Source organism: Lottia gigantea (assembly GCF_000327385.1).
Source record: "Lottia gigantea unplaced genomic scaffold LOTGIsca_28, whole genome shotgun sequence".
In the NCBI taxonomy this organism is placed as follows: domain Eukaryota; kingdom Metazoa; phylum Mollusca; class Gastropoda; family Lottiidae; genus Lottia; species Lottia gigantea.
In genome coordinates, this window is record NW_008708898.1 from 2,519,039 (window position 1) to 2,545,440 (window position 26,402).

Here is a 26,402-nt window from a genome sequence, read left to right on the forward strand (position 1 = left end):
CAAGTTTCTTCAAAAATTACAATGAATAAGAGACATTTAACTTGAATTCATTTCGTGCAATTAGATGCTTTAGGTGTTATAACATCCAATGCAGCTGAAAAAATGTTTTGTGAATCCTTTATGTTGGTATGGTGTCCCGTATTGAATAACATTAGTTTGGAATAATATCATATTGCTAATTTTGTGTGTATATTTGATTATAGAATGATAAATCTGTGACACCTGTATCGAAACCTAATACACCTACAAGTACTGGTAACATAACACCTGGACCATCAGTAGGTGGACCACCTAATAAAGGTACAGTCTATTTATAGTCTTTATCTGCCTTGAAACAGATAATCATCATAAATTGATGGGTTTTTTTTTTATCCAAGACTTGATTATTGATAAATTTGTTGACATATTGTGTATCAGTATAATTTCTGGGGATTCGTTTTTTATGGATTTCTTGGGTTTTTAGTTCAGTTTCTGCTTTTTCTCCCATGATCACTCATACTTCCGTATCTGGCAAAAAATGTCTGAAGATCCTGAAAATCTCACTATTTGTACCATTGTGAGAGTGCACTACAAGTTTTCAAAGATCATTTACTGTAGTTTTCTCACAATATTGGCCCAATTAATTTGATCCCTGAGTTTTGTGTATGAAAGTTTTAAATCCACAAAGAACATGTGTGCAAGGAGTTATACAATAATCTTCTGATTTTCAGTGTACCCATTTATGCCTCACCCCACTCATGGTACTCCTGGGGGCTTACCCTCTGAACTGAGTCCAAATGGTTACCCACCCAATGGTGTGATGCATAATGGTATTGGTGCAAGCCCTTTAAATAATTTTGGTCAAAGACACCCCAGCATGGTAAGTATTTTTTTTTTTTAAAGAATCTGAACCTCAAAAAAGGCTTTTGAAGTTTATCTTGATTATAATTTACATGAAAGATATGGCACTTCAGGGAAAAATTCATTGAAGATTTTACTTTAATACAAACTTTTTCATATATTTTTCTCTCTTCTGAGAAATATGAACCACTGATGGAACTAATAGTACACTTATCTTAGAACATTTTATAATTGACAGTCAAGCATGTTTTTTTCATCCTATTAACTGTTAAGTAGAGAATTTAAATGAAGATATATTGGATTTTTGCTTTAAAATTATTTAAAACCATTTGGTTGGATGAGTGCCTGTGTAAATTGTTACTAGTAAGAATATTCTTACAATCTACATTGTGGCAGGGAAGAAAACAGTTAAAATTTGTTGTACATGTATTAATGAAAAATGCTATATAATGAATTTTTATTTTCCAAGTCAGAGATCTGGAAAGAAAAATAATTATGAATGCAATGTATTTCTGCAACACTGAATTTAACACAGAAATTATTAATAAATTTCAGCAACAGATGTCATGAACATAAAAGAAGTTATAACATTGTTAGTAATGTAAAAAATTGATGAATTACAAAAAAACTTACTATTAAAGAGTAGGGCTCAATACATAAATTGTAGTGCAATATAGAAATATAAAAATATTTAGAAATAACATATCATGTATACATGGACATAGAATGATATAGTGAAAATAGAACATTTTAAAAACTAGACATGACATGGTGAAAATACAACATATGGTTAATACATAGTGAAAATATAACATAAGGTTAATACATAGTGAAAATATAACATAAGGTTAATACATAGTGAAAATATAACATTATAAGGTTAAAACATAGTGAAAATATAACATTATAAGGTTTAAACATAGTGAAATTATAACATAAAGTTAATACATAGTAAAATTATAACATAAGGTTAATATGTAGTGAAATTATAACAAAAGGTTAAAACATAGTGAAAATATAACATTATAAGGTTAAAACATAGTGAAAATATAACATTATAAGGTTAAAACATAGTGAAATTATAACATAAGGTTAATACATAGTGAAATTATAACATAAGGTTAAAACATAGTGAAAATATAACATTATAAGGTTAAAACATAATGAAATTATAACATTATAAGGTTATAACATAGTGAAAATATAACATAAGGTTATTGCATAGTATAAAAAAAAAACCCATAAAAATATTAAAATATAATTTGATGATAATAAGGTAATGAAATTATGGTGCAATTGAAATATAACTTATTATATTATGATAATGACGCCTTATGAATTATTAATAAAGATGATGTGTTTTTTATATGTTATTGTAGCCAGGAGGTGGGGGATATGATGGACCCTCCCAGCATGAACACATGAGACCCGCACTTGGCAACATTCCAGGGGGCAAACCGTAAGTGTAATTTTAATTTTATTAATTTTATTAATTTTAACGTAATTTTCAATTAGTAATATCATTTAATAATTTTAGATTAAAAAGATTAGAACATGCAAATTTGTTTTTTATTTAGTAATAACTATAATTTTTAAAAAGGCCACTGACATTAGGATGATCTCAGTACTGTTCCTGAATGAAATGAATTTACTTTTATTTTTCAGTGCATATTCTTTTCATGTGAGTGGTGATGGACAAATACAGCCAGTTCCTTTTCCACCAGATGCTTTGATTGGTCCAGGAATTCCAAGACATGCTCGTCAAATTAATACTTTAAATCATGGGGAGGTTGTTTGTGCAGTGACAGTTAGTAACCCAACAAGACATGTATATACTGGAGGAAAAGGTTGTGTTAAAGTTTGGGATATTAGTCAACCTGGAAATAAAAGTCCTGTTTCTCAACTTGATTGTTTAGTAAGTGTCTTCAGTTTATGCTGATGTTTTGAATTTTTTACAGCTTGACATAATAGCATGAAAATTATTTGCAAATGTAAGTATTGTGATTATGTGAAAATTTCCAAAAATTAGATTATTTGTAAAAAGATCATTTCTGATTTTTCAGCAAAGAGACAACTATATCAGATCAATAAAATTATTACAAGATGGTCGAACATTAATCGTTGGTGGAGAAGCCAGTACATTATCAATATGGGATTTAGCAGCTGTAAGTCTTTAATTTTAAAATAATTTCAGTTTGAACTTGTGAGGTGTGAGTCACATGTTTGACAGTTAGCCAGTGTTCTTGGAGAATCAATATGCCCTCCTACCCTAACTTTGTTCAACTTTTGTAGAAAGTTCCTTTTTATTATGATTACAAATATATGGCATATAGAATGAGCAATCTGCTCATGCTTTAATTGAAAAACTTTGGGTGAGATAATGGTGAATAGTTCAAAAGAGAAACAATTATGAGCTCTTACATCAATGCATTTAGAGCCTACATGATTTGCAGAGAAATTTTGGACATAAACATCATTGCCTTTGAAGACTAAGCTAAGCAAGCAGGCACATGTCCGTTCCTCCAGTGAATTTATTCAAAGAATACATACATTCTGATTAGTGTTCCAACACACTTTGGAAATTTTGGGATATTTTGAGATTATTTCACAAGAATTTAATACATTTTGTGGCCTTTTATAATTTTTGGCACCTCAGTAATTAGGGCCAATAGGACTAAACATTCTATCCATCCACATGATTTTGCTTAACATTTTCAAGTGGGGACCAGATATTTGAAACTGTCAGTGTCTGGTCATTTCAAGGTCATTTATCTGTAATATGTTCAAATTTCCCTTTTCATATTGTTCATAATATTATAGGCCTATTTATTGTTGTCAGCTGGTAATATTATAATATAATATCAAGTAAATTTCTCACTTCAATAACAGTGTTGAATATCAATTAAGTTTTTATTACTATTAATTACTCGGCTAACCGATGAAGTATTGTCTATAATAGAAAACATATAAGCTATATATGTATTGCATTTGTAAAATCACCCGATCATATATCATGAAGTTGGAATCACAATTTAAGAATGGAAGAGCTATTTTTTTTGGGGGGTTTTCACCATTGAATGATTTCTGTTATTTTGTATTTTCTATCTTTCAGCCAACCCCCAGAATAAAAGCAGAATTAACATCGAGTGCTCCAGCTTGTTATGCTCTAGCTTTAAGTCCTGATAATAAAGTGTGTTTTAGTTGTTGTAGTGATGGTAATATAGCTGTATGGGATTTACACAATCAAACTTTAGTCAGGTATATATAAGATATCAATTCAACCTCTTGAATTAAATTCCCAGAGTTCATTCCATGCTCACTTTATATTAGTCTGCAAATGATAATAAATTTCATATACAGGTACTTCAATCCCATTCTGTATTGAGTGTTTTTTTATGATATTGTCAATCTCGCACCATTTAATTCATCATTACCAATATTTTTCAGACAATTTCAAGGGCATACAGATGGAGCTAGTTGTATTGATATATCACCTGATGGTAGTAAATTATGGACTGGAGGTTTAGATAATACAGTCAGATCCTGGGATTTAAGAGAGGTTAGTCTACTATAGTGGCACCTACATAAACTTTACACCTTGGAAAAAATTAAACATCTTAAATAAATTTAATTAGTTATAATGCATGGACAATTGATTGATTGCTTGATATTCAACATAGATTTTCTTCAAGTCGTTTTAGTGGATCCACAGCGGCTTAGTGAGTTAGTCGCTTGCTCGCTTACCTGAAGGCCCAAGGTTGAATCTTGGCATAGGTCGAGGTAATGCCTTCGGATTTTTCAACCCGGTTTCCCCTTCACAGTGATGCACCTTGACAGGGCTGACATGGAAAAAGGGGCAAGTCGTTTCGGATGAGACAATAAACCAAGGCCTGGTGTGCTTCAGACTGTGTACATTAAAGATCTCTTGACAGTTGAAAATCGAAAAAGAGTAGACTAATGCAGCTGTCCTGGCAAAATTTCCCTCATTGTACACTGCTTCGTGTTGCTTGTCTTCATTAGCCCTTAAGGTGCAGAAAAGTAGGACATAAAGCTCCATACTTTTCATTTCAGTTCAAGTTGTTCTAGTTTTGAATTATGTATATCCTGTATTATGTCTACTGACTTTTACACACTGCATGGTGTTACCTGTCTTCATTAACTAAATAAATTGAGTTCTAGAGTTTTCTAGATTTAAATAATTTATATTTATAGCCTGACTGACCTTTCTTACCTCCTTCCTTTGTTTACCAACTCTTTATTTTATATTACAGGGGAGACAACTCCAGCAACATGATTTTACTTCTCAGATATTTTCACTAGGATATTGTCCTACTGGTGACTGGCTAGCTGTAGGGTAAGTTGCTATGTTTCTTATTTGGCACATAAAGATTTGGTAAAAATAAAATAATTTTGACATGAGCTTATCTCAGGTTGTCAATGTATATAAGTTTCATACAGTCCATTACAAGAACAAGTCAAATTTACTCTGTTAAGTGTAGTATGCAAAATGAAGGAAGGAAACGTAGACCTACTGAATGGAAGTAATCAAATTATCATCTGAAGATATTTGTGACTTGTTGTTTTTATTGATGTGTGTTTTTTACCTTTCAGTATGGAGAGCAGTAATGTGGAAGTTTTACATCACGCTAAACCTGACAAATATCAACTCCATTTACATGAAAGTTGTGTTCTTTCTCTTAAATTTGCATATTGTGGTAAATGGTTTGTGAGTACAGGAAAAGATAATTTACTCAATGCCTGGAGAACTCCATATGGTGCCAGCATCTTTCAGGTAGGTTGGAATTATACTGTAAATTATATTGTATGCTACAGACTTTGACTGTTTAAAATCCCATGACAGATAGCAATTTGGAGTGGAGTGGATCAGACTATTATTGCTTTGATGTCGTCCTGGCGTAGTTCTCCTCTTTGTACACAGTGTGATATTGTCTCGTCTACATTGGTCCATTAGGTGTTTCTGTAATAATGCAATATTTATTATTAACATAATGTAATTTGTATTTTCAGTCTAAAGAATCATCGTCAGTGTTAAGTTGTGATATATCAGGAGATGATAAATATATTGTTACTGGATCAGGAGATAAAAAAGCAACATTATATGAAGTTATATTTTAAACTGACTAAGTCATTTCTAAACACAGTATTAAAGTTGAGAAGTATCAGTGACCTTTGGCATACTGAAGACTTGTGGATGCTAATTTGGAATAAGCAGGAGTAACAAACTATAGTAATGAATACTGGAATTTTTTAGTAAAATGATACGATTTCTAGAAGATGATGATGAAGCAACTGCTTGAGGGACTTAAGGAAATGATTACCCTTAAATGGATATACATAGCATAGATGCTGCTAGCCTTAATGGATAAGTCGGGACCTACAGAAAATCAAGAGTATTTTGTGTCTGAATGTAACAGAAGTGAATTTGGTGTATATTTAATATTGTACAAAAAAGTGCTAAAATTCTGCACTACATTATGGATGTAAAATAAGTGATGTTCTATGACAGTGTTCAAATAGACGGTTAGCCAATAGCCAGTCTGGCTAAATGTTATTCCAAGGATGTGGAACTTGTGAATGGATGTATGTGAAAATATCAACAACAAAAAATTAATGACTTGCTTAGTATCTTGATTCATGACTAAGTTTTAATAAAAGAATATATCGAATCAATATGAAGTCTGGATAATCATTCTATAAATATATTGTGTGACTGGATTAACCAGGATTGTAGTATAATATAAAATAACACATGTACAGTATATGAAGCATAATAATATGATAATTAACATGTGTAATAAGTTCATTCCTAGTTTACGGAAACATTTGTAACATGTTCGTTCTTTTTGTCTAAATGTGAAAATGAAGACTTTTTAATGTTGTTCTTCAAATAGAAGGTGAAATTAGTCTATGACCTTGACCATATAAGACTAGTTTATGGATTGAGTATTTCCAGAATGCTTTCTTTCTAACTCATACTAGTGGGAGTCTAGCTGACTTCATCAACGTGTACAGTTCTTATTGTGTTCCATATTTACATTCTTACATTTTGGCAGGCATGTAGTCTTGGTCATTTTTCAGTGGACTTGACAAACTATGTATCTATAAGGCCACTGTTACCTTCTGTATTTGTTTTTTCTCACTTTATTTAATTATCTTCTGTGTTTAGCACTTTTTATTGTCCAATAGAATAATACTAGAAGATCAATCCCCAAGCGGTTTTGTAAAGGACCAGATGGTAGAAAGGATCATCGCAAAAATAAGTTGTTATCCTTGTAAAAAATGGTTGTTTCTTTTCTCTTTTTCTTACTTTAGTTTTAATGGAACCTTTCTCAGGTGTAGTAAATGTGTATTTTGGATTCAAAATAATCATTGTATTAGGGTTTACTCTGGCTATACCACCATCCATAATAGATTTGAAATTTGTGAATAATATAAACCTATGAGTTTTTAGGCCTACCTTCTAGAGCAACACATGAGTTCTTCTGTTATATTTGTTAACTTGGATTAAGATTTCAAGATAAAATATATTGGTGCTTTGAATAAACTGTCTATTATACATAAAATTTTGTTATTTTAATTGACCCATCCACAAACTAGAGCTGACTCTTAATCTTATAATCAATATTGTCTAAGTAGGCTATGGTATTTCTCAATGTAAAATTCCAAACTTAGACTATGACATGGTAGTAGTGCCAATTTTGAAGGAATGGGGCCATGGTCTTCTGTTGTCAGCAAGCATTTTAATTTCATATGCCGTTAATGCTTGTCCACTATTCATGATTGATTTTGGTCCTACATGAGACACTTTGATCAGTTTGAAATTATAGCCTCATACAGTTACCTTAAAATTGTAAGATATCTTATAATATATATATAACAAATTTACAAAGTAATGTTTAAAAATTTTCATTATCTGGTATAAGAGTCCAATATTCAATAAACTTTAATTTGTTGAATGCAATTATTTTTAAGGTACACAACTCACCTATCTTCAAATAAGCTGAGAAGGAATTTGAATTTGTAGGTATCAATAAACCCACCACTTGCAGTTGTATCTTGAAATGAGGATTCTGTTAATTCCTACCTGTCTGTGAAAGTCATAAAAAAGCTACGTAAATCAGAAGCTATTAGCAAGGTGCAGCAATGTGGAATTAAGAGCAATGGAAAGGAATCATATCGTTGGTATTTTGATATGGAATATGAATTTTCAAATCTCAGATTAAAGGGTTTCTGTGATATCAAATACAAATTAGTTTGAAAATAAACCCTATATTTAGAAAGAGAGTAAACATATCAGGCAGGTCGTATGTGGGATGTGTGTAAATTAACGCATGTGTATACAAGAACCATCTCTGAAACAAAGTCAATATGGCGGGAATGTGTGTTACTCTGCTTATTCAAATTTAACCACAGTAAACTTCCTTGGCCTTTATCAATAAATAAGAAGAAGCAATCAGATTACGACTATTTGACTAGTAAATACACACTGAGCCTGAGCTGGCCAAATATCTCTTTCTTGTCGATTCGAGTCCAACATAAAGTGTTTAGTGTTTTGTTAGTGGGAGTAATTCAAACTTCACTCATACAAGAACGTATTACATCGTGCATACGACGAGGTTTTCGAACGGTGATGTTTAATTTGTGATCTTGGTTATGTCGTCAGTTCAATGAGTACAACTTGTTCTTCATCATATTCTTCTGCAATGATTCATTCTTTTGAAAGGGATCTTCGTCCTAAAGTCAAGCAACTTGGAGCTTGAAGCCTTTCGGATGGTCATTTTATCCTGGTATTTTCTACTGATCAGCACAGGCTATGCTTTCACTATGTAAATTTATACAAATTTTGAAAGTTGGGGCCAAAACCGGATCATCCTCTTTTTCTGGCGAAGCCGGGGTTTGGGGAGCCTGACCTCCGTAGAAACGCCACTGTACGGGTTCGAGATCAAACATTTTTATCTGATTTCCGATTTTCCTTTATTTTCAAATCAAAACAAATATCCCAAGGAATTCACTTCCCTTTTTGTCAACATTGACTCCAAACAAACAAATCTCTAATTCCATATAATTACATAATATTTGCTTGCAAATAAAAGATGTTTTCCACTGACGCCATGAGAGGTCTTGTTTTTCATTCGATGCGCCGAACCACCCTTTTGGATCGTACTGACAATACTGACACAGTTGGTGTTGTTCAATCCAAGAGTTTTTTGGACCGATTTAATCACAGATGACCGTGATATCAGTCTGCTGGTGTTTTTTTTTTCAGTTGCTCGCAGATCAGAAGGTGTCATTCAAATATTTGAATCGGAACTTTTAAAGACGTTTATCACTGGTAATGAATTAATTTTGAAAGGTTGCAGATACATTAGTATCCTTGCAGAAAGCGTTGTGTTTTGAGAACTGACTGTTGAGCAAATCAAACTTTGGCTCACGCTATTAAACATATTATCCGGGGGATTCTTTTATGCGATATCAACGTTAGTGATAAAAACCTTTGAGAAAAACCCAAAATACGCTTTTTTTTGCGGTTTCGTGGAATGTGAAGAACTCTGGAAATGTCGTGTCTCTATATCAATAATCTGCATAAGCTTGACAAACTGTCGCTTGTTATCACTGTTCATTTATCAGGAAGTCCCAACGAAATAAAATATTTGTTTTTCAAACTTGTTAAAAGACAAAAACTGTTTAATCTGCGAGGTAGAAAATGTTTATTTATTAAACGGCTTCAACAGAAAACATATTTTGTGTGTACATTGTTTACATGGGTAAGGTAAATACGAAATATTTGCAATGAGGGTCCCGACTTAAACCAGGTTCTTAAATGCTTTTGAAAATGTTTATTTTGAAGTGATCCTCCATTTTTTGTTTTGACTTGATGTTTGCTGGCACTTTAGAGTCTATCCTGCTCACCACCTTGCCTCAACACGGTGCTAATCAGTCTGTTTGATGAAACTCGGGGGTCATTTTACAGCAGAATTGACATTTAGATTAGAATCTGAACGATATATGCGAACTATTTCAAATGTTTCAAGATCGTCTTCAGAGAATCAGACAAAGAAGATGGGACTGTTATGTTGGTGGGTTGATTTATTTCCTGTTTGGAGACTGATATTGTGTCCAAATTCCAATAGTGCTTAGTGCAAGAAAGTTTTTGTTACAGGATTGAGGTTAAGGTGTATTGTTACGAGTAGGTTTATCAACATATCAATGAAATGAGTAGAGATTTATGACCTAATTTGGCAACGCCATGCAGTGTTTAATGAGGGAAATTTTCTAGGACAGCGGCATTGACCTTCTCTCTTTTTATTTCCAACTGTCGAGGGATCTTTAACGTTAGCGCGTAAGCATCTAACTAACTGAGCCACCGCGGAAGCAATGACTTAAATAACATCTATCACCGAGTTGAAGTGCGCAACGTCACTCTTTTAGTTTTACTTGTAGTTTTTTGATAATTATAAGAATGGGGATATTTTTAAATGCAGCTTTGATGATTCGCTATAAATTTTTCATAATCTGCATTCATAATCATCCTTATTCTGGATGGAATTTGTCGATGGCATTCAGTAATACATCTATATAGCTCGTGGGTTATAGAAGCAAATGTTCAATTGCATTCATGGATTGAGGACGATTCAAAACACGTTGAAGATAACACAAGAGAGATAAATTGTTGACAAGACCAACCACTATCTAAATACTATCACAGTACGACAAACTTCTCTCTCTGTCAATGTTAGATCGAGTTGTAAATATTGACCTTTGTCAATTCACTACAAAATATTTTCTTCCTATTCCAATCCCCCCTTTAATTCTTCTGATCAGTGTTTTCTTGTGTATTCAACTGTTTCAATATGACTATACGTTGTTGAATGAATGCCTATTGTGCCAAAGTCAATTTCCGTTGTATTCACTTGAAGAGAACTTTATCCGATACTTATTGGTTATTGACACTCTTCAATGTAACCTACTACTAGTAGTCTCCCTGACACAATTTTAACAGTCAGATTCATCCTTTTTCTTCAATATTATATTTATAGCCTGTGTAAAATCCAGAGAGCCATTGCACTTATTAGACCTTCAAAATGGACCTCCATCAAACATTTCAAATGCGCAGAAGTTCACATATATATGCCTGAAAGGTCAAAGAAAAATGTTTTAGATCATCAAAATTTCTGGTCTGAGAAAAGAATTAACTGTAGTCTAGATTATTATTCACAATGAGTTACATGACTTTTCAAAATGGCTGCGCCCATGAATGTAAACATTGAATTAGAAGAACATGGAAATATTTCCAATTTCACAGACAGTGAGGATGAATCGGATGATTTTATGTCATCGATATCCATCCTAGCAGAGGAAACAATGACCTACCAGCCTCTTAATGTTCGCAGAGAAGAATGCAGACTATGTTCGTAAGAAAACTCGTTTTTTTCGAGTTCGAGAATGATATTTCATCGTAGATCAATGGATAATACGAAAAACAGAGACCGAACAGGCTGTACCATTTATGATTTGTGACTTATTGCCTTAAATACTGCATAAGTGAGCAAATTGGCATAAAAATAGTACATTGGTAAGGTGTGGCCTATTGTCTTTGCACAGCAAAATATTTTTATTTATTTTATTTTTATAAGAATTGGAATAGCAGCCTCAAAATAGTCTACTGGTAGTCTTAAAATGTATTTGCATTGATAAATAATATTAGTTTTGAAACTTTACATTGAAAAAAAACCACATTCCTCTCTTTCAACTGAAAAAAAGTCAAAAATTTTGGTTGAAAATTGTCCTCTGGTAAAAATATTTTGAGGTCATAATGTGTGCTCATGTTTATATTCATCATCACAAAGACATTCTTAGACTAACGGTACAATATTGAAGCTGTTATTTCAATCCTCATACAAATAATGGTAAAAATTGCTCAGACAATAGTCTTACCAAAGTCCATAATGAAATAATAACTATAATTTCGTGTTTTGCAGGCGTCCCATCAAAGTTTGTTGGTGTCCCTATTTACCAAATGAGCCAATTGCAATTGAAACCAATTTATACATTTTACAACATCCATATGAGGTAATAATAACAATATTTTCAATGGTATTAGCAACAGTTATAAACTGTCCACTGATCAAAATAGAAAGTCATTCTTGTGTTAAAACTTGTATTATATAATACTTTCTTGCAAAGACATTTTTTTCGCACTTAAATCACGCATGTGGAAATTGAATTACTCATCATTTTACAGGAAACAAGATGTTTGAGAACTGCTCCAATGCTTGTGAGAAGTTTACCTTCACACAAATGTCATCTCATTCAAGGCAAAAAATATCCACGCTCAAAGTAAGTATCAGTATTTTTACAATGTGAAAAGGATAAGCAAATATTGCCAAATAAACATTGAAACATGTATTCAATTGGCTTCTTGAAACTAGCAAGAACTTAAAAGATATATGAGCAATGAGAATGATCAAATGGTTAAAAAGGGATTTTAGTCAACGCTTAAAAATAACCCCAGTAAATAAAGTGTTGATAGCCATAACTTTCTTTTCATTTGCAGATTTCCAGATCTAGAAGGAGTTATAAATGCACCAAATACATTACTGTTATTTCCAGGTCCTGATGCTGTGAATATTGAAAATATATCAAATGATTTGTCAACTCAATACAATCTAATTGTTATTGATGGTACCTGGCAACAAGCTAAAGGAATTTATCACCAAAATCCAGTGTTACACATTCCAAAAAAGGTTGGCCATGCATTTCCTGTGATTTAGGTCGAGGGCTGTAGATTTGTCATGATATTAAAATCAAAAGTAGAACAGATTGAGCATTTAGACTTTATCCTGTTTGCTCAGCCTTTTGGATAGGCCAAAACATCAGCCTCTATTCCAGCCTCCAATAGCTATTTTGACAGTTTTCAGTTAAAAAGTCACTTATGTGACTTTTTAACTGAAAACAGGGCTTATTTCTCCTGACTCTACTCTAGCTGACAACTGTCCAAATATCAGAGGCTGGAACAGAGCCAGATGTTTTGGATTACCTTGAGGAAAATCTAATGCTGATCTGCAATTTGGTTTCTCACAATAGATTCAATACTTTAGTAGCCCTATCTTTAAGAGTGCTCAGAACTTATTAGTTTTCAACCTTATATATTCAGGTACAGGTACACTTTACTGGTAGAAGCAAATATAGTATTAGAACCCAACCTAATGACCATTCCTTATCTACATTAGAATCAGTAGCATTAGCTCTATCTACTTTAGAAGAGAAACCAGAAATAGCTGATGTAAGTCAAACTTTTCTGTTTGTTGTTGCTGCAGTATTAAAGAGGCTGTTATTTTTTAAGGATTATATATACTACAGGATATAGTTGTTAAAGGGATAAGTTTGCCATCCCCTTGACCAATCGTACCATAGTCTAAGAAACAGAAGTATTTTTTAGCTAAGCTAATCAGTGTTTTTTTAGACCAAATATAGAAAAGACATATTTAGAAATAGACAGTAAAATTCCTACTTTGTGGTATGTTTAAAGGAATTATGCAATTTATAGTACTTCTGAAGACTATTACCATATCTTCAAGATTCAAATCAGCCCCTGAATCTGTTTCCTCAAGTAAAGCACATAGCAAGGATGAGTGATTACATGATATTATCTGATTAAAAGAAGATTGTGTAACTGAATAGCCTCTGAAAAAACCATCCATGTGAATTTTGTGGCTCATGCTTTTTAAAATTGACCCAATTGTGAGTAACAGGGGTCAAGGACCATGAGTCACTACACTCATATTTTTTGCTTAAGAACTTGATTATGTTTTCAGATATTAACAAGACCATTAGAAGCTTTAGTTAAATTTCAATTAGACCATGGTGCCAAGGCTCAGGAGAGTAGAGATTATAAGATCAAAAATGGATTATGGACAAAGCGGTTACCTAAATCAGTTTTGAAGAAGAGAGAGAAAGAAGAAAGAGAACATAAGGGGAAGTGTGATTGATGAAGGCATTTTTTCTAGCTCATTTAAATTTTTATTTATAGGATATATACATAATTAAATATTTCTTTTATATTGTATTTGTGATATGGGAAGCTTTATTATGAAGAATCTTTTAAAGTTATATGGCCATTGTGAATGACCACTGTCATATATCAATATTAGATCAATGTGGTTGATTGACTAGACTTGCAGCACCAGTGGGGGGTATGGGTTCCCCCTAGACATATTGTTTGTACCCCCAATTGTATCCCCACTTAATTTCTAACAAATTTTAAAATATCACTTTTCTTGGGGAAGAGCCCTCTCAGAGCTCCATGGGAGGCTTTCTCCTCATTTGAATCTCAACCTTGACAGTTGTTCCCTACCCCCACGCCCCTCAACCATTAAGTCAGTTTTGCCCTATTTATGTACCCTCAGCCGGACGTCTAGCGCCTCCACTGCCCTCATGTAGCCTACTCTGAATACAATGGTCACTTCCATGTGCCTGACATGGACTTGACCTGTGGACTCTATTGTCGATTGGCTGAGCTTAAAAATTCTCGTTTTTAAGACTTAAGGTACGATTGGTAAAACGTTCCTTTAACATTCATTGAAGCGATTATTTTCAAAACAACTTCAGCTTTCTTAATGATATAATCCTTGAAGCAGCTTTATTCGAGTTACATGCGTGTAGTGAGATATTTTCTATCAGTTAAATGATCTATTAAACAGCTGTTGGTCTTTATGACACAACACATACTTCAATCCGTCCTGAATACAATTATTCGGAGACTGTTTTACTTTTGTGATTAGTGAAAATAAAGATAGAGAGATTAAATCCAGGTGATTTCAAGCTATTTAAAGGAAGATATTTTTTTTGCGTGGCCAATCACCGCCATTAATTGCAAACATAATCTTAATTTCCGGTGTCCTTGTTATATTGGTTGTCGGGAAGTTGGGTAAAACAAAATCCAATCAAAATTAAGATGGCAAGACCCTTACAGCTTTTGCAAGAGAAATCTTCCAAAATTAAACATGGTTTGCAAACTATGCTAGGGAAACAGTGTGATGTAATAATTAATGTTGGGTGAAGAATAATTTTGTGATGCTATATTCCCAATAGAGTTATCATCATAATATTTCAGCAGTTGATATCAATCTAACATTCTCTAATTTTCTTAGATTTCGTTGGCCATCGGGGAAAATATTACTTCAATGAAAATACCATGCATAAACCAGTCCTGGTACCACATATCTTTCATTCTATATCATCGAGCAGGTAGGGAGGTAGATGGCAAAGTTAACGTTCGCTTCCAGCGGATGCTAATATCGCTAACTAGGTAGTTGTTGATAGTCGTAGTAGTTGTTAGTTAGATTGGTTCAAATTGGATGATTGGTGCTGTTGGTTTGGTAGTTGATAATACCACCATGCAATATTACATGTTATTATCTGAAGAGAGAAAGATAATGTGTCACATGTCAATCACACAGAAGGTGATATTGGAATCTGGTAATCATGACATTTCCTGTACACAATAGAAACGATTAGGTTTTCATGGCTAAATTTATTCTTGGCTTAATTTGTCAGGATGAGGGTGCAACAGCAAGCTGGTCACATCCTTGATAATCAGGATGGCATAGATATTATCATATCTTGTGTTGATATTGGGTATCCAAGTCTGAACTAACAGGTTGATATCTTGATAGTTATTAGGAAGTGAGGCCGACTCTCTGAAGAACTTTCACAGGCATCAGAATTTGTCTTGCCTTTGTTTCGTACCTACGGCACCTTATCGCCTAACAGACGACAATCTAACTACCAACCGAATTATTTAGAAACAATAGACCAATCTCTGAATTAAAGTACCATATTCATATTTATGATGTGCAATTCTGCATCCCGATTTCCGGATTATAGGAGCAATGGATCTATACAAATACGTGGTATAACAATTTTGGGGATGGGTATTACAATATAATACATATATGTGGTTTTCATTATATCCTTCCTATGAATCTAAAGGGTTTTAATTTGATTATGAACCACACACCACAAGTGGACTTGAAAGTGGGTGTTGCTTCAACGGTGACAATCTTGTGCAATCTTTCACATTTAAGTACTTAAAAGATCAGAATATCAAACCGTCCATCCATTCTGCATATTTAAAACTATGCAAATGAGCTTTTAAGTAGAATTTTACCGCCTTTTAAATGAAATACTATTCAAGCTTGACGGCGCCCCCAAATTACACTCCATTCTTTCTTATAAAGTTTCTCACAATGGCTTATTAAATAAGACGTCTGGAAACAATTTATTTTAGTGGTGGGAATAGACAGGGCGATAAGAAAATACCTTTCATGTTGAATAAAAACACAATGTAGTTATAAATATACTGGTCTTCAGGTGTTAAGCTTGTTTGTGTCTTCAAAAAAGAGAAATAGTGGGTTTAAGATTGTCTATTTTTCTTGATCGTTGATCAGTGGTGTACCCGATAACATTGGCAAAGTTAGGCTAACAGATGAGTTCATTGTCGTCCAACAAGCCAGTCTTTCCATGTGGTTGGTCAAGCGAGTCGTCACCCCACAGCCCAGCACTTCGCATTACTTATAGCCCTGTCAACTACAGAGGCGTGAAAGATATGTCTCGTTTCACTGAACACAAACCACCAAAGGGGATTATATTTGTTATCTCACGGTGAAAATACACTACAGAAATAGCATGAATATTGCCCATGGCGAGAAATAGTCGCATGTCAATTATAGGAGAGTTGGGCGGGACATTTTATTTTGACATTAATTCCTCATTGGCCTGTTATTAGAATGGTTTTTCTTCCCCGTAACTACCCAATTATTTTTGCACCTAACAACCGCGTAATTCTAATTAATTAGCTACGTGTATGAAATATTCATTTTATTTCCCACACTGTGGCTCTCCGGCAACTCAAGACTGAAATATTTTGGTAGGTAATTGACAAGTTCATCATATCACTTACCCTCTTAAATTTCCAACTCTGATTTGCAATGATTGGTTATAAGCTTTGAGATAGGTGAAAATTACCAAAAGAAAATGAACTGCTAATGGCTGCTAATTAAAGGCTATTCTGATCAAGATTTGATTTACAAGTCTACTTCATTATAAAGCTCTTTGGTATTCAGTGAAACCCACCACGTACATCAAGGGTGCACTAGATTACCCACCAACAAAGGAAAGAAAAGAATCTTTAAAAAATCGCATGTGATTAAGTAGTTGTAATTTCATCTTCTTATTCAAAATCGTACATTGAAGTAAACAGAACATATATATTGCTAAAGGCGAATAAAACCATGAAACGTTAAGCCCTTTGGTCATACTATAGGTGATAGTTGAGTCGGGAAACGGAGCGTGTCTTTCTGGGTTGCTCACAATGTGTAAACTTGTCTCTCAGTACAAACAGTGGTCCCACCTGTCCTAATCTTCTTACTCTAATTTGTAAAATCTTAACAACTCTTCTCTTAGTTCATTGGTGGCTTTCTGATACAAAAGGCGTGACACTATAGTCTGTTCAAATATTTGGACATGTTCTTACCTGTCAAACTTACAATATGACACGGAAGGCGGAGCAGGTAAACTTTCCGCCCATCCATCCTTATGAGGATTCAAATATTGAAGATTCAAGTGATTTAATCGGTGGTCAATTGGTAACCTGCAGCTTAATGGAATATTTCAGTTAAATAATAGCACACGTACAGAGCAGTAACCTCAAAGTTCCACCATGATTTTTCCAAAATCAACACTGGATAGTGGAAAGGAGAGCTAGTAGTCCCAGGTTTAAACACGTTGCATTATGTTACTGGCGAGGTAGGACACACGGACCCTTCAGGAACTGCTGGGTTTGTCTCTCTCGGAGTGTTCGCTGTCTACTGCTTACTGGCACTCTTTCATTCAGTAACAATACAATACAATGGCAAAGTTGGGTTATTGATGTGGTCAACTCTTTCTGAATATCCACATTGCACTATTCGATGGCTGCTAATCTCTACTGTTGATGCATTAGCAGTATTGTTTGCAACAAAGATCTCGCAATGAAAAGTTACGATACCGGTTGATATTGTCATCGTCGGGTTAGAGTTACAATGGTTGTGGGATCAATGAATGTTATCAAGTGGGGTGATTCAGGTCGATATTTGATCTGATTGATCTCTGAATAAATTATCATATTGAAAGACCAAATGTTTCATTATTCATACATAGTTGCTTATCTATGTTCTCTGGAATATTTATGTGCTTTTGCGTGGACTTGAAACGCTAACGTGAACCAGAAAGGAAACCTTGTAAAAGCTTGTAATATAATTTGATTTTGATTTGACTATCAATTGTATATCATTTGGACTATACAGAGCTCAGAGTCACTTAAATTTGATTTCAAGACTTCAAAGCATGTAACTTTGGCTATTGATGATACCTTCTTTCGAATCAGGTCATGTATTTGACCAATCTAACACCAACCTTCAAGATATCTCCAAAACGAACTCACTTAAACAGTTGAATCTGTAGTACAAGATGCATCGTAGGAGGAAATCCTGTTGCTTCGGACGATTAGCCAGGGACCAACTTGTAGACTTCAATGCGTCTTCTGATTGTATGTTCAATAATCAGCATGGTTTTGGTTTTATGGATCTTGCTGTGCAATGTGGACTACAGACCACAAATGACAATTGACAGAAGAATCCTTAAGATATTAATACAGTTAGTAATATAGGAATTGATATTGACCATGTCAGTTCTAATATCTTCCAAGTATTTTATAATCTTTACTAAGCCATTGTGATTATCGTTACTATATCAATCCGGCTCGTTTATCGTGTACTTCAACGAGTTGATCTACCAGGTCATTTTGTTCTGGATGGATAACTTCAGTTCAAACCTACTTTGTTCAAGTATATCTTGATTATACGTAAAAACTGTTAAATATAAAGGGAGAAAATGTTGTGATATGTTCCACTCCAGTGATCTGATAAGTACCACGTATATAGTAAGATCATTGTGAGATGGTTATCAAATTGGAGCCGCATTATCAACATTCTTTTCACCCCACTTATTATCGCCCTGGGTATAAACTAATTTATGGATATTACTTGTGAAAGGGCGTAAACCAAGAACTATCTTGTTTTATTTAATCACTGGAAACTTAATCGAAATGAAGAATTCAATGTCATTGAAACGCATGAGATCTCACAAATTTTTACCTGACAATGAACTGGGGACCTTCAACCTCTACAGTAATACCTATTGTACTAGTTTAATATAATAACGATTAGGTAGTAAATAGTCAAAGTCCAATTTGATTTATATTTATTTGTTAAGACTAGGAATACATTATCTGAAGTGTCTAAGGATATTAAATGTCATAGAGACAAGAATGACCCCCTCTGAATGACCATAATTTTTAAAATAGGTGTCCAACATGTTTTTGGTTACAATTGATAGGTGCTTCTTGAGTAGATTGTTCTTGATAAGTAGCTAAGACAAAGGTTCGCAGACTTCTTGACCTTCGCTTCATTCACGTAATCCACTTTAAGTTCCTTTACATTTATAAATGTTACGAGAACTATTGTTGTTCATAATGTTCAGAAGGGGGACAACTTTTTTTTTAAAAGTACACAATTACCGGTAAATGCATTCTGCCATTGCTATTTACAGTATAATATATATCAGAGTGCTAGTGTATGTTTCAAGTAAAATAATACTTATGACTAACTAATTTTCACATAATTACTAAGCTTATCTATTGCTCTGTGACCTATTGGGACTCGTCTTAAAACACCTTAACACCAATATAATAATTTATGATGATCATGATAAAAACAAAGTTCAAACAACTGAGTATGTGATATAAGCATCGACTGGGTTGTTCGAATGTTTAACTATTTCCAGTTTACTTCGTAGTGCCAGAAGAAACAGATACATGTGCTTTGAGGCCATCTATTTACAAATAAAAGGACGCGCAAAATGAATTGTCAGCGAAGTTGCATACATCTACATTTATTATGTAAAGTTTAGGCTTTTTCTTCGAGTAATAAGCATTTGATCTTACATCGGTGAGTGAAAGGTTTTGCAATCGTTGATTACTCGGCTGGGTTCCGTGGAAGCTCTTCTGTAAGCATCTATAACTTTCTAATTCTTACTGAAATCTTTCAGTTGCTGATATATCAGCAGGGTTCTGTTGGGTTCCGTAGAAGCTCTTCTGTAACGTCCTATGACTATCCTAATGATGATTTATTTATTTAAACTAATATTGATATACAGTACCAGCTAGGTCATGAAACTGATATTCTGCTGTGTTTATTATTATCTACCTTCGATACATCATAATAAATATAGTTACTATTACGTCATTATATATATAATTAACACCCAGACCATCTGTGATAATATAGAATTGGTCTCTAAATAGCTTTCAAGTTTATTTTATAAGTCTTCGCTTACTACAGCTTTCAAATGTTACATAACATGTCTTTCTTTACTCCAACATGTAGACGCATGTTTGTTGATACTGTTCCAGAAAAGAGTGGACCTCCCAGGTTTCCATTGTGTACGTTGTAATACAAAACGTCGGTAAATTGTGCCAAAAGATCTGTTTCAATTTGCTGGATTACTTTGCATCGAAAAACATCTTTTAGTTGTGAAGGTGATACAGTTTTGTTTAATAAACATTACTTTAAAATAATAGTAATATAGGTGGTCGGGCTGCTGCTAGTCTAAGCATCAGTGATGTATCTTATTTAAGCATATAATCAAATGTAAATAACATAGACAATTCTTAGATTAGTGCCAAAACAATGATATCTGATGGCTGAATTGTTTAGTTGTATTCTCGAGTTGGTGGCTACCGTATGTTGTATGTATATACTTTTCTACATCTTTCCAGATAAAAAGCCATTTATCTAGTCAGTTGATACTTTGATCGAATCTCCAAACATCCAAATATTCGTGGTCTTCTCGAAATAATGTTGTCAGAAATGCCAGCAGGCTTGATTAATATAAACTTTCGACCGATATAGACGGATACAGATAGCTGTCTTTCCGTCTTAATAGCAGTGTATCAGTTAGTCATCTTGTGAAATGTGATAAGGGTGATCCCCAAAGATAAATGATCTTTGCTTTTCAATGCTCTGATGGACTAATTCAAGGTTTGCGTTATCTGAAGCCTTTTGTCATGTGAAATACGTTAGAAATGACGCAAATATCATGGACAGATATGGTTACAGCATCCGTGGTATTACTATCGTTAGAGAGAGCTATAGGCCACAATTATAAATAACTGTAATCAAATAGCCTTAGAGATAAGAGATGAGTTAAAGGGAATCAGAGCCCGCCCATTAGAATGATTGGCATGTATCCTCATTAAAGAAAACTACGTGATTTGAACTAAGTTGTGACAGATGTAAGAAAATTAGATTGGTCTATGGTAGATCTATTTACCGCTCTAGTGAAATGAGGAGAAGGTTTTTAAAGTAATAAGCGACGGACTAGAGGTAATAAGCAAGAACATATTAATTTAATAAACACGAGAGTAGGATTACCGACATTATTAGGCCAAGTTATTTGCTAGTTTGATCTACAGCAGTTAATAAGTTCGTTCAGTTAAATGATAATTTCATGTTCTGGAGCATGCGGATATTACGAGGCAAGAGCCATTAATTATTAATGTTCAGTCAAGATGCCAAAGATAACAATAATGAGATTGTTCTTAAACATCCTTATATGGAAAGTACTCTATCAAATATGCCAGACATCATAAACCTGCTGACCTCCTGCTGATTATATTGTGTCAAATTCACAGAATTTTTGTGCATACCGTTATCATGAAATTCTAAACTTTCCCCAAGATATGATTCTTTATCGGATTCAGAAAAGGGAAATAACTCGATGGTTCGGATTGCGCGAGATCCGACCGGAAGTAGTTTTCATACAGGCTATAAGTAAAGCACTTATTAGGACACCAGATTATAGTCAGAGAAACGTTCCAAATCTTACACAGGTTGGACAAAAACTTGCAGTGTACTAAATGGGGAAATTCTGCAAGGAAGTTGTGCAATTTTATGAACCAGTTTGTCTCGATTCACAAAAGTAACAGGCAAAGCAACCGTAATACACACTCCTCGCCAGCAATTTGTGTCATCGCCAGGTTGTTGTCAGGATATGGAAACCACCATTTTCTTAACTCATATTACACGTTTCTTTACGGAAACAGATCGAGTAAATTACAAAAACTAAATCCAAATAATTCTAAGAATGTACCAGACTCGACCATCAATGTCTACTTTAAATATTTACACATCTTGGCATCTTGAAAACAGAGTATGTCTCTGGTATAAAGGCGGGGTTAAGAGGAAATTTAGAAGACATCTGACGCTGTCGATTACACGGCATGTAAACCTCCCCAAAGTCAAGTCTTTTCCATCAATAACATCTTATGAGAATGTTAAATATAATTTGACGGTGGAAGCAGCCAATAAGGAAGGTGAGAACACATTGAGAGGTTTGTTTAAGAACGTTGGCGAGATACCCAGCTGATATTAAAATACGTTATCAGTAAACCAGCCCACATCTGCCTCAAGGTTCATGCCCTTACCATCTCGAGAGGGATGAAAAATTCAACGATTGTATACTAACACAGTTCATGTTATTTTAGTAATATAATCTCACAGACTGAACAAGATGAGGGAAATCTCAACACATGGAATACTTTAGACATATCTGCACTGTAAAACTCCCAGTGAAAATACATTACAACCTTGGCAGCCTATTTGTCAAATGATTCTCTTTCGTCGACATGAATGTTTCAAAAACTGTTGATTGACTCACGCATGGACAAATCTGTTATTGGTGTTTTGAAGTATTAGTAACAATACGAGTACAATACTTGTTAGGACTACATTACAATGTCTGTTAAATATAGGCATATACGTGTCAAAAAGCGCAGTATAACGTAATTACATGTACTATATTTCTTCGCTGATGTTTCTGTTATGACTCAACATACTTTTCTGCACCATGGGGTTTTGCCAGGACAGCGGCATTAACCTGCTCTTTTTCGATTTCCAACAGTCGAGGGATCTTTAACCCTGTCAGCCACTCTTACATGCATCACTGACAGGGAGAAACCGGGTTGAAAAATCCGAAGGTATGCAGCAAAACAATACTCAGACTAGAATACTAACACAACTTTATACTGAGAATTCTTACAGTGTATAGTGAGAAGGTAACGCAGCTTGCAGATAAATGTTGAAAAGCTAATCAGACCAGCAGTATAATTGGTGTGAAGTTTCAGTCGCTAGTTTTAGTACAAAGAGAGTTGTTAAAATAGCTGGACTGTTGAGTTGGCAAGTGGTGAAGAGACGAGAACAAAACACACCCTATCCTTTCCTTATTGTAAGATTAGTTCTTTAATGACTAATACGCTTGTTCAGAGACTAAAATACAATAAAGTAGGTATTGTATTCCTTCACTAAGTAAATACTTCTATCCATAACGCCCACATATAAAAAACGGCTAATGAGGCTGTGTTTTTTCTCCGTCTCAAAATAAGAAGGTTAACCAAGACGATATAAAAGAACACGTTATTGTCTCTAGGTTTAAAATGTGAAGATATATGATCTAATGTTCTAATACTTGTATTTATTCATGTCAACATAGTTTCGTTTCGTAAATTGAGTAAACAATGGTTGATTCTTGTATGATGAAGCTGTCTGCCCAACTGAAATATTTAAACTTTAATAATGTCATTTACCGAATTTCATTACCTGTGTTAAAATCCCCCAAAAAAAACAACAAAGAATAGTATGTCTGAATACGTCCGATCTTAACTAATATTTCTCCTGGTTTGTGACGATGTTGATCTACTTCCGGTCTCTTCTGGATACAGCATTTAAGGTCAATGGGTCACTTGACACATAGAACTTACCAAAACTAATTCAAATACTGCTTCAATTTAAGTTTTTTATGTAAATTTCAAATCTCCAAATAGGAAGGTATTAATTTAACACACTTGAGGTGTGGATTAGCAATTGCTCGTACATTTTAAGAAATGAATCTTGGGCCTATTTGTCAAGATTGTAACTAAAATACCACACAGATTTAAAGAAATAAAGATATCTGATTAGCTGATAAAATCGATTTAAGTGTTCACCAATCAAATGACTTGAACAATACAATTATTCATGGTTAAACAGGCTCCTGTCTTCACATTGAGTACATGTTTAAACATGAGAACTAAATACGCCATATTTCTTGTGTATATTCTGGGAACATGCTGTGTTCAAGAGGTAAGACTGATAGAAGTCGAGCACCATCAAATCTACTCCAATAATCACAAACATGCCAGTTGAGAAAAACGAATTTTATAAATAAATAATTCACCATGACACTTGATGATAAAACCTGCAACAAATCACAGACTGTTCAATATATCAACATTTCAAATTACTTTTTAATTCGAGTCAGGAGTGTCTGGGGTGAACAGCCAATTTGAAATTTTCAATCTTCAATGTTCAAAGTAAATATAGACTGGTCTGTCATTGGATATTGGCAATCATATTAGGAAAGAGTAGATATTGTCTCAATGAGGATCCACTACGATATGGTCAAACAGAAAGAAACGTTATCGTGCATGAAGGTTGAACCAATTTCATTCAATAAACCTTGCGTTGGTAGTAGTCTTTCTATAATAGGATCCTAACTTAATGGAGCAGTATCAATCGGAGTGTTGGTACATCATCTTCCACTATACTCTGGTATCTAGAATTACCAATAAGTTCTGATATTAAGAGTGGCTGGGTATTATTGTCTAAGGACAACCAGGTATAAGAAAGGAGCCGTTACAAATCATGTATGTTTATTTCCCTTTTTGCCTTTCAAAGGGCAAAAAGCGATGGATTATGATTCTTTTTGGATTAAGTTCTCATATAATAAGCTCATGAACCAATTACACTGTTTAGATAACGACTTCATCTTCATGTGAAATCCACTTAAATTAGGCCAAGTAAATTGAGCCTAATTAATTCTTGTTCTTGTTCCCAGATATAACGCGAACCTGTTCTCCAGGGACACTATCTGTGTTCATTTGGCAACACTTGGTGGTATCATTCTCTAAATGTTTGGCTTGCTATTATTTCCTCTATCTTACATTAATACTGTAAAGAAAGTTTATTCAATAAACAAGAGACCTACGCCCTAAATTCTCCACACAGATTGTGCTTGCTTATTTTGAGTCTTTTTTGAAAGGTTAAATAATCCCCTGAAGCCATTTATAGACCACGTTTCGTTTTTTGTCCAGTCAATTCAAGTGCAAATGTATTCGTTTTCTTACACATACCAGTCTGTAAGCGTTAATGTGCTCCAACGTGTCCAACAAAGCCAGAAGCTCGAGACTCTAGAGGCCAATTGCACTTGCTATCTGGAATCAGACGAATCGAATGCACCTATACAGCTTACAGCTCCACACTTGAAAAAATTATTGCGCATTTTTCCAATTATAATTAACCTTGCAATAAAGTTGTGTGCAGTGAAGGTTATACTGGCAATTAGCACCAACGAAAGATATATCATTTGCGGCAACCTGTTCCCCAGGGTCATTCTTCCTCTGACCAATAATGTATTATCATGTGTGGCCTCTAGCCCGGTTCGTTTATATCAACACATGTTCTAGAACTGTTATTTGTTAAATGAATGATCTTTTTATCAAATGAGAAACCAGATATGGGTCTGGGAGTTATGAAAATAGATAAGACAGAGAGAGAAATCCATCGCTAGAGGAAGGTTGATTTGGTTTCAGTTATTACAGATTAAGTGACTGTTAGTCGGTGCATTCATAAAGTCAAAAACCAATCTAGATTCCGGCTACAGGCAAATAAACAAAGACTTATGTTTTCTGGTTGAAGTTGTATAGAATATGATGTAGATTAGAGAACGGATGTGTACCATTCAAACCATATTGTTTGAAATAGAGCTAGAACATGACTAAGAAATATGTGAACATTACAACATCTATGATATATAATAACACTGCCTGAAAGGTCATCGTTTGGTATTTATTTATTCTGGCGAAAAGTATATTTTATTTAATATAATAAAAGCAGGGAGAAGCTGATTGTTTTCACATTTACGTGTACCTAAATACAGTTTATTCTGGCAGTGTGGGGTCGCTATTACATAGATTGTTCATGCTGAGGCACGTAAGTTTCATAAAAGTTCACACTTTGGAACATTACCCATACCCATGTCATGTCCAGTGAAAAGGGTAGAGTTGATGATGCTGTGGTTATTGATAGGGTTGGGATTGGTGGATTAAGGGAGGGGCGTAAGGTTAGTGATGACAGTCCAATTTCACAGTCGGAACATGTAATATATATACTTAAGTATACATTTCACACCAATGTGCTGTAAAATTCCTCGTAAAGAGTTGACGATGCTTATAAATCATGAGCAGTAACAATCCAAGTAACTTCCGAGCTTACCCTTTTAACATTGGTATCCAACAATCACAAAACAGCTTATTTCGAGCTGCCACACTCATTGTTTAAAACAAAGAT

General features: G+C 34.1%; 2 protein-coding genes across 2 annotated transcripts in view; both read left to right on the plus strand.

The window, feature by feature from the left end:
* Nucleotides 1-7,420, plus strand: part of LOTGIDRAFT_206444 (hypothetical protein) — a gene marked incomplete at its 5' end in the record, with an annotated part of 30,649 nt that extends 23,229 nt beyond the window's left edge. The window contains 10 exons of the mRNA XM_009056617.1: nucleotides 204-300; nucleotides 711-859; nucleotides 2,220-2,299; nucleotides 2,506-2,755; nucleotides 2,904-3,005; nucleotides 3,953-4,098; nucleotides 4,288-4,399; nucleotides 5,112-5,194; nucleotides 5,452-5,632; nucleotides 5,869-7,420. Coding sequence (XP_009054865.1) covers nucleotides 204-300; nucleotides 711-859; nucleotides 2,220-2,299; nucleotides 2,506-2,755; nucleotides 2,904-3,005; nucleotides 3,953-4,098; nucleotides 4,288-4,399; nucleotides 5,112-5,194; nucleotides 5,452-5,632; nucleotides 5,869-5,976 — 1,308 coding nt within the window. The 3' untranslated portion in view covers nucleotides 5,977-7,420. The remainder of the gene's footprint in view (nucleotides 1-203; nucleotides 301-710; nucleotides 860-2,219; nucleotides 2,300-2,505; nucleotides 2,756-2,903; nucleotides 3,006-3,952; nucleotides 4,099-4,287; nucleotides 4,400-5,111; nucleotides 5,195-5,451; nucleotides 5,633-5,868) is intronic.
* Nucleotides 7,421-11,835: 4,415 nt separating this feature from the next.
* LOTGIDRAFT_118026 (hypothetical protein) lies at nucleotides 11,836-13,850 on the plus strand (the record flags this gene model as incomplete). The annotated part of the gene is made up of 5 exons (XM_009056618.1): nucleotides 11,836-11,931; nucleotides 12,104-12,198; nucleotides 12,416-12,605; nucleotides 13,016-13,144; nucleotides 13,677-13,850. Coding segments are annotated over 5 exons (684 nt in total), but the record flags the coding sequence as incomplete, so codon positions are not given.
* Nucleotides 13,851-26,402: the final 12,552 nt, after the last annotated feature.